This window comes from Pungitius pungitius, chromosome 1, assembly GCF_949316345.1.
Source record: "Pungitius pungitius chromosome 1, fPunPun2.1, whole genome shotgun sequence".
In the NCBI taxonomy this organism is placed as follows: Eukaryota; Metazoa; Chordata; class Actinopteri; order Perciformes; family Gasterosteidae; genus Pungitius; species Pungitius pungitius.
In genome coordinates, this window is record NC_084900.1 from 19,184,066 (window position 1) to 19,193,471 (window position 9,406).

At 48.1% G+C, this 9,406-nt stretch overlaps 1 protein-coding gene across 1 annotated transcript; it reads right to left on the bottom strand.

Annotated features, from left to right (window-relative positions):
• Positions 1–1,052: 1,052 nt before the first annotated feature.
• LOC134133599 (general transcription factor II-I repeat domain-containing protein 2-like) lies at positions 1,053–7,132 on the bottom strand. Its single transcript, XM_062566374.1, has 3 exons — positions 6,067–7,132; positions 1,656–2,117; positions 1,053–1,135 (listed from the first exon to the last, which is right to left on the bottom strand). Exons 1-3 carry the CDS (start codon positions 7,049–7,051, stop codon positions 1,053–1,055), a joined length of 1,530 nt encoding a protein of 509 aa, XP_062422358.1. The 5' UTR covers positions 7,052–7,132.
• Between the last annotated feature and the right edge of the window lie 2,274 nt (positions 7,133–9,406).

A 9,406-nucleotide genomic window follows, 5' to 3' on the forward strand; every position in this document is an offset into this window, starting at 1 on the left:
CATCCGGCGCTCTGCCCCAGCACGAGCCGGACCGGAGCCGCGGGGAGCGCGACGAGACGGGAGCGCCACGACAGGCGCTCGCAGTCTCCGCAGCTAGTGTTTCAATGTTCACTGAAACCCAGTGTTTAAGTGTTCCTTACTTTGATAGAACATTGAGTTAGAGTCACTTGTTGACTCAAGTTTAGGACACAAGCTTTGTAGGATTTGTTTATTAAATCTTTTGACAAGTCATGCTTTGGCCAATCTGAACATGACACGCTTAAATGTATTTCACAGTCTTACAATCTAACACTGGGCTTAAATATTCATCTTCTCAGTATCATTTAGGTTACCCTAAGGATCGGTGTACACGTGTGAATATACCAGCTGAAACCCCATACAAATGAACCATTGTGATACAAATATGTAATTTCTTCAAGGTTAATTTGTTCGTATGCACGAGGCAATCAAACAAACATTTCCATCCTTAATTTTCTCATATATGTTAGAAAACTGACTTAAAATGAATGCATGAATAAAAAATAAATAAATACAGTCAAATAAAAATAAGGCACAAAAACGACAAACTGAAAGTCTTCTCAATAAGTAAACAGAAAGTCTCTTCGGATTAAATGAAGCACAAGTTGTCGGTGGATGGGAAGAGGCGTTCGCCGTCCTCCATTCTCGACAAAGTCGGCGGGCTGGGGTGGCCGCTGTTCAGCTGAGGCTGTTCAGCGGAGGCTCGTCAAATTCGGCGGGGCAGGACGCTGAGTCTGGAAGGTAAAAACAAGATGCAGCAGCACACGACTGGGCATGAGGGATGCAGAAAGTGAGTGTTGCCGCTTGGGTGGCTGTAGAATCACTGCTCCAGTCATCACTTCAGGTCTTGGTGTGAGGATAGTGTTAGTATAACTACATTGAGGAGGAAAGACCTAAAGACAGAAACAGAAGAAAATGTATTTATGTAGTTACAAAGGTAAATAGCACATGCAAGTAGTAAGACCACCACGGGATTTTTTGTGGTCAGAGATATCTTTTTTTAAAAGACCTCAAATGTTACCTTTACAGCTGGTTTAGGGAGGAGCTTGATGCTGCATGAAGGTGGGGCTGTCACTGGGACAGTGATGACTGACTGATGACTCTTCTGCAAATGATCCTGACAAAAGAAAACAGGAAGTTATTGTTATAAACTAAAGATAAACTAAGCTTTCTAAAAAGGTTTATAATTCACAGTAATGAAATACCTTGAATTCTGCTGCAGAGCAGGTCAACACATACGTCCAGTGCACTTGAATACGCTTCACGTTCATCTTCTTTCATGTGTTTTGCCATCTCTGCCCTAAGTGTCTTCAGTGTGAAGTGGACAAATCACAGAGAAGACCTGAAGGAAGAAATGGATATAAATGACAACTACTGTTATTAAGAATATTGCATTTATACAAAATTAATACATGAATGATAACAGAATTAGAACAAAACATTAGAAATCACATATGAAATATGCCTCATATGTTGTTCCTATGGTGATGTTCACCGAGTTTGTCTTCACTGCCTTGAGGTTCGTCGTCACCACCCTCACCAATCTACGTGTCACCCACCACCAGGACGATCATCGTGGGAGTTCGGGACTGTGGTTATTGTCACTGACCTAATTAACCTTGTTTTCACTCGCATACCTGCTTCCGCGTCGTAAGAGTCATGACATGCATTAGTGATGACTTGTGCATATCCTCTGGACTGGAAGAGCTCAAGGATTGGTTTACCAGTGTTGGAGAAGAGATTCTCGTTGAAATCCCCACAGACATTGATGGGCTGACAGTCCATGATCTCCAATGAGTCCAGCAGGCTCCCTAGGTTGGACATGAATGATCTCACACTGTAGTCTGGAGGTCTGTACACAGCTGCAATCAAGGCTCTCACTGGGGCTTCTACCTTTAGAGCCACAAACTCAAGATCGGTTACATTATGTACGTACTGTTTCTCACGCACCTGAATGTGGCTTTTCACAAAAACTGCAACGCCACCTCTGTTGGCTATTTGTGGAACATTTGTGTAAGACAGGTGTCTGTTGCGTTTGAACATGTTGTAGCCCTCTAAATGGAGACTCTCTGCAACAAAGGAACCTTGAAGGTGAGTTTCTGTGAAACACAAAACATCTGCAAGACACAGTTCATGATGGCTCCTGATGTCATTGATGTGAGATGGCAAATCTTCAGTGTTATGGTGAACAATGGTCAGTGTCTCGTCTGCTTGATGTCTGTGTGATACGAAGAAGAGGCATCATGTCGACTTGTCTCGAGGGCTCCAGTGATTTCTGGGTTGGCATAGATTTTACTCTCATCCAGATCCAGCATGTGCAGTCCACTGAGAGAGGTCACTCTGCTGATAGCTACATAAGCCATGCCAGGTTGTAGAAGGACTCGTACGTGGAATGTAGAGTTTCAGTAATGTGCCATAAAACTTCTCTGGATATTTTTCCTGTGAGCAGCGGTAAAATCTGATGATAGCAAGCTTATCGTTTTTACGCTTTTGCACAAATCCCATCTCATTGAGGAGGGGCAACATATTTTTACTTTTTAGAGTATGCCTGCATGATTTCCCTCATTTCATCACATTTATTGACGTGGTCTCAGGTGGAGTTTTCAATGACTGTTTTGAGGTACTCAGAAAGTCCAGATTCCTTTTTGGTGATGTAGCTGGTGAGATACATGATGCACAAATATGCATTGAGAATATAACTGACATCAATATTAGCATCCCAGGCTTTAAGTAGATGTGGATTACATCCATTTACCCAGCAGTCTTTTGGCTCACGTTTCAGGATCACCGCACTGGATTTGTTAATCACATTGAGGCATCCTTCATACTGTTGGAGTGTTAAGTTGCATTTAGCGAGGCTGCAAACTGAGTGAGGCAGTTTCAGGTTCATTCAGCAACAAGTTCAGTGGTTGGAGCTTGGACTTTGCTATTTGCAGTTGCAGTGGATGTACGCCCTTACCAGGTCGTACCAAGGTGGTTTAGGAAAACCAAATCTGCAACCCGAGTTGGGACTTCTGAAACATGTCCGTGAGTGTTTTTTGCTGTGAATTTGCACCTCTGTGACCTTCTTGTGTAGTTCAGGTTATGTGCGTGGATCAGGTAGCTGAGCTGTGATGTATTTGGAAACAAAAGCTGACACAGTCTGATCATCATCCTCCTCAAACACAGGTGCACCTTCTACCCATATGAGACAGTGAATGTGTGGGCTTCCTCTGTGCTGAAACTCAACTCGGTAAAAGTAGTCAACAAATTTGCCCAGAGGCTGTGCAGGAGATAAGAGCAGATCTCTTAATAAGGCAGGGGTGTCAAAGTCAAATGGACGGAGGGCCAAATAAAAAATTTAGCTACAAGCCGAGGGCCGGACTGTTCGAATGTTCATTGAAAATTTTTTAAATGACGCATATAGTCTAGTGAACCTAATTGAACAAATATATTCCAATATGATCAGATAAATAAAAATATTTTTAAAATATAATTGTCAATCCAATTATATTTTAAAAATATTTCAGTTGAGTGGATGATAGAAAATTGCTATTATTGTTTTTTTCTTTGAAGTAAATTTAGCCCACTTTTGCTAAAATAGAAAATATAGGCTACTGATGGTGCCTTGAATACCGGTTTCTTTCATTTAATGTTTGAAATACAATAAAATAAAGTGCAAAAATCTATTAATAAAAAACAACACTTTGTTTAAGGAGAAGTAACATGCAGTGAAAACAAATATTAAACTTTAACTTTTAAACTTGAACTGAGTAAAAACTAAATATGTGATTGCACAGTAATGTTCACTTGTTTGAGGTTGAGGGTGATACTTGGTGGTGTCCCATCTTTTCCACAAGTTCATCAATGTTCGGGGTAAGGCTCTGAGCTGAGGAAATCCTCAGAATTGAGTGGAGGTGTTCAGCAGTAAGTCGACTTCTGTGTGATGTTTTGTTCAGGTTCATCAAAGAAAACAGTTTGTCACGGTTTGGGTCTGCCTGTCTTATTTTGTAGCTTTCTTGTGTCTCGTGTCTCTGGGTAACTTCACTTCCTGTCCTGTGATTGCCTGATTGCTTCCACCTGTGTCCAATCACCTGCACCTCCCTTGTGTATTTAAGCCCTGTGTGCCAGTTGTCCTTTGTCGCGTCATTGTCTAACGTCACTCGTTGTTGGAGCACGTCCAGGTTTTGTTTTTGAAATAAAGAGCACTTCTCGTGGAAGACCCTGCATTTGAGTCCTGCTTCCGCCTGCACCAGCACCGATCCTGACAGAATGACGCGACCACAAAGGGACTCAGCAGGATTCAATTTTGTGAACCCGTTTTTGGGAACCCGTCTGGCCCTCGGCGGTCCCCGCAGCGTGCAGCAGGCTGCCAGGCGTAACGCCGACCCCGGCTCGCCAGCAGGCTCCGGGCGGCGTTCCGGTCGACGCCCTCGCCGCTGTCCAGACACCGCTTGGGACTCGCAGTGGGAGGCCAGCGCCCAGCCTCCAGTCCTCAGCGAACGCGGGGAGCAGGTGCTGGAGCTGGCCGCCCTCCTCCAGGCCAGGTACGATCCCCACGTCCTGGACCTCCGAGTTCGGCGGCAGCAACACCGCCCCAGACGCCCGTCAGCGCCCGTGCCGGCCCCCAGACGCCCGTCAGCGCCCGTGCCGGCCCCCAGACGCCCGTCAGCGCCCGTCCCGGCCCCCAGACGCCCGTCAGCGCCCGTCCCGGCCCCGAGACGCCCGTCAGCGCCCGTTCCTGCCCCGAGACGCCCGTCAGCGCCCGTTCCTGCGCCGAGACGCCCGTCAGCGCCCGTTCCGGCCCCGAGAACCACGCCCCCGCCCGTTCCTGTCCCGAGAACCACGCCCCCGCCCGTTCCTGCCCCGAGAACCACGCCCCCGGTCCCGGCCCCGCGGCGCCTGACCATGACCCCTCCCTCCCACCCTCTTGGGACCGCCTGGAAGTCGGTCCTTGAAGGGGGGGTGGGGTCAGGGGTTGGCCCGGAGCCCCACGCCATGCAGCCGGAGCCGCACAGCTCGGCGCCGCACAGCTCGGCGCCCCCCGCCACGACGACGCCGCAGCCGCACAGCTCGGCGCCCCCCGCCACGACGACGCCGCAGCCGCACAGCTCGGCGCCCCCCGCCACGACGCCGCAGCCGCACAGCTCGGCGCCCCCCGCCACGACGCCGGAGCCGCACAGCTCGGCGCCCCCCGCCACGACGCCGGAGCCGCACAGCTCGGCGCCCCCCGCCACGACGCCGGAGCCGCACAGCTCGGCACCCCCCCAGACCCTGACGCCCGGTCGCCGACCCGGCACGCCCCCCGAGACCCTGACGCCCGGTCGCCGACCCGGCACGCCCCCCGAGATCCTGACGCCCGGTCGCCGACCCGGCACGCCCCCCGAGACCCTGACGCCCGGTCGCCGACCCGGCACGCCCCCCGAGACCCTGAGGCCCGGTCGCCGACCCGGCAGGCCCCCCGAGACCCTGAGGCCCGGTCGCCGACCCGGCAGACCCCCCGAGACCCTGAGGCCCGGTCGCCGACCCGGCAGGCCCCCCGAGACCCTGAGGCCCGGTCGCCGACCCGGCAGACCCCCCGAGACCCTGAGGCCCGGCCGCCGTAGCGGTCGGCCCCCCGAGACCCTGAGGTCCAGCGGTCATCCCGGCCGGAGGGACCCGACCCCGTGCCGCTGACCCTTGGAGTCCCCTGGGCGGCCGGGGGTTGTCGGGTTCCCCGCCCTCCCTCCCTTGTCTGTTTTTCTGGGTTCCACCCTCCTTTAGGACCGTCTGGAATTCGGTCCTTGAGGGGGGGGTTCTGTCACGGTTTGGGTCTGCCTGTCTTATTTTGTAGCTTTCTTGTGTCTCGTGTCTCTGGGTAACTTCACTTCCTGTCCTGTGATTGCCTGATTGCTTCCACCTGTGTCCAATCACCTGCACCTCCCTTGTGTATTTAAGCCCTGTGTGCCAGTTGTCCTTTGTCGCGTCATTGTCTAACGTCACTCGTTGTTGGAGCACGAAGCTCGAAACATCTTTGAAGCACCTTTCCCTGGCTTAGCCATCGCACCTCTGTGTGATAAAGCAAATCACCATGCTCCGTTTCTAACTCCGTCAGAAATGCCTTGAACTGGCGGTGATTCAAACCTTTGGCTCTGATAAAGTTAACTGTGCGCGTGATGATGCTCATTACATGCTCCATTTTCAAGGCTTTACCGCACAACGCTTCCTGGTGTATGATACAATGATAAGCTGTCAGCTCACCTGTCGCGTTTTCCTCTTGCATCTTTTCCCGTATCTTCGCCACCAGTCCGCTCCTGTGTCCACACATCGCAGGTGCTCTGTCGGTTGTCAAACCCACGAGTTTTTCCCAAGGCAGCTCCATCTCATTTACACATCTTGACACCTCTTCATACAAATCATGCCCCGTAGTTGTGCCATGCATAGGACGTAAAGCCAAAAACTCCTCTGTCACGCTTAGGCTGGAGTCCACTCCGCGGATGAAAATTGACAACTGGGCAATGTCAGAAATGTCGGTGCTCTCATCCACAGCCAAGGAATATGCAATGAAATCTTTTCCCTTTTTCACAAGCTGCTCTTTTAGATTGATGGACAACTGGTCTACTCTCTCGGCAATGGTGTTTCTGTTCAGACTCACATTTAAAAAGAGTTGCCTTTTTTCTGGGCAAACTTCGTCACAAACTTTAATCATGCAGTTTTTGATGAAATCCCCCTCCGTAAATGGCCGGGCTGATTTAGCGATCTCTTCTGCCAAAATAAAACTGGCCTTGACAGCAGCCTGGCCTTGTGATTTGGCTTTTTTGAACAGAGCCTGTCGAGATTTGAGGCCTCGTTTTAATTCCTCTGCCTTTTGTAGCCTTTGTTCCATGTCCATATTCTTGTTTTTGTCCGCGTGTTTCGTTTCATAATGTCGTCTCAGATTATACTCTTTCAGTACCGCCACACTTTCTCCACACAGAAGACACACAGGTTTTCCAGCTACCTCCGTGAACATATACTCCGACTCCCACCTTGTTTGAAACCCCCGGTTCTCAGTGTCCACCTTCCGTTTTGCCATTTTTGATGGGTATCTGAAAGTTAATTTTACTGTGATGCTGACGACTGCTGTGCCAATAAATATTGAAATGAAGCAGCCTACTGCTCGGTGCGTCACCGTTGCATTGTGGGAAATGTAATATTGGTGCGTGTAAAAGATCTGCGGGCTGCCGGCTTGCTGCGGTCTGCGGGCCGGTTCTAATAATAAATCAAGATCATCCCAGGGGCCGTAAAAAACCTCCGCGGGCCTTGACTCTGACATATGTGCAATAAGGCCTCAACACGCTTATCAAACATGCACATTGTTGTCACTGGATTGCTTCTCAGAATGTCACACTTTGCTGACCAGTCAAGCCCTTCAAAATTCACCTCCTCACCTTGTTGTCTTTTTATTGCTTCAATCACTTCAGGCCAACGCATCTCAGCGGCAGAAAATGTACAAAAGAATGTGGGAGTTCCCAACTGTCTGATCCTGGCAAAAAGGTCTTGTGTGGTTTTCTCCCAGTAGGCTGGTGTTCCTCTCAGTGGCTGCATGAATCTGACTGCATCTTTGTTCCTCACCAGTTTCTCTACCTCTCGTTTATTCTTCATACCAGAAGTTATTTTTCATCCATCTCGAGTCATTGGCTTTATTTTCCTCAACTGTATTGTCATGCTGGATGTGGCCAAGTGTATTTCAGTCACAAACTGAGCAAAGAACAAATAGTTTATATCTCTGGCAAAACGATCATCAACACAGACAAGCCTTGCTTTGAAATAACTGCTGGGTGTTACTTTCATATGTCTCCCTTCATCCAGTGTGTTTTGATCTGTAGGGAACTGCACAGGGAAAGCCATCGCCTCAAGTTTAGGAGTTTTAAAGAAACCAACTGGAGTGTTACTTTCTGCAGGGGCAACCGAGTAGATTCCTTCACTGAACCATAAAATCTCCTCTGAAACATCACACGGCTGAAGACATGATTCTAGAGCAAAACCACCATTAGGCATTTCACCTTCCTACTCCTCATCATCTCTTTGCTCCTCTGGTTGTTCACCATCACAAGACAACATGTCACCATTCTGATCTCCATCAAGCTCCGTTTCTGTCTCACACAGTGCACTTTTCTCACACATGTCAATTTCCTTTAAATCAGCATCATCATAGTCGTTCTCATCCATAGAGGCATCCTCATCATCATCCTCATCTTGAAGTGTTGGGTCACAAAGCTCAGCCTCATCTCTGATAGTGACGTCCTGATATTGTGAATGAATGCGTTTGAGTTTATGCAGCGCCTGCACTAGTCTAGACCAGGTGACCATTTGAAACAGCTGATGACCTCTGTAACACAATAATCTCTTCAGCTTTACTCTCATCACTTGAGACTCACTTCTCAGTCTGGGTAACGCTTCCACTGTTTCCTGCACCTCAGACGGGACACAAACCACGTTGCCATGTTTCGCTCTCTGTCGTCCTTTGGGAAGAGGAATGATCTTTGCAAATGCTATGCACTTGGCTATGAGATGTCTCTCCAATATGTTGAGGTCACACAGTTCAGGTGGAATGTCAGCGAGCTCCAAATTGTTGGCTACAGCGAGTGTTGGCATTACTCCATCTTTAAGATGATTGTGGCAGGTGTGACAGATCCACTCTTCCTTTGTCTCATTAGGCACATTGCACTGTTGTTCATCTCTGCACTCAACATCACACACATGGACGTACTTTCCTGTCAGGCATGCTGGTACTATGTCTGGATTTCGTACATAGTTTAACCTCTTACAGGGTCTCACTTGGTTTGGAAATGATGCTTTGTTACAGACTGTGCAAACATAAGTGGGACCGGACTTTATTTGTGATCTGAAAACAAATATTGCCTCTTTGATTAAACTGTTGTCACTTTCTTCTGTTGGTTTATTTATCCAGCTGTATTTTATTTTTATTTTCATGGCACATCTCATGTTCTGCATACTCCAATATGTAGGATTGTTTTTATATCTGTCTTTCATCCGTTGTTTCATTAGTTGTTTGTGTCATGGGCATAACTCTGAATAATACGAGATCTCTTCTTTTTTTTAAATCAATGCTGTCTCTATAAAAATCAGTGAAGTACAGTTTTCTTTCCTTTCTAAACTCAGCATTGTCTCTGTAGCGGCCAGTAAAGTGCTGTTTTTGTTTCTCTCTAAATTCAGGATTATTTCTGTAACGAGAGACCAAGATTTGTTTTTGTTTCTCTCTAAATTCAGCATTATTTCTGTAACGAGAGACCAAGATTTGTTTTTGTTTCTCTCTAGATTCAGCATTATTTCTGTAACGAGAGACCAAGATTTGTTTTTGTTTCTCTCTAAATTCAGCATTATTTCCGTAACTAGAGACCAAGATTTGTTTTTGTTTCTCTCTAAA

Excerpts from the sequence above, each read along its gene's own strand:
- LOC134133599 (XM_062566374.1), bottom strand. The coding sequence starts at position 7,051 with ATGGCAAAACGGAAGGTGGACACTGAGAACCGGGGGTTTCAAACAAGG. Across the intron at positions 2,118-6,066 it reads GGAGTTAGAAACGGAGCATG|AAACTCACCTTCAAGGTTCC; the intron begins GTGATTTGCTTT and ends TGTGTTTCACAG. Across the intron at positions 1,136-1,655 it reads CTCTTACGACGCGGAAGCAG|GATCATTTGCAGAAGAGTCA; the intron begins GTATGCGAGTGA and ends TTCTTTTGTCAG.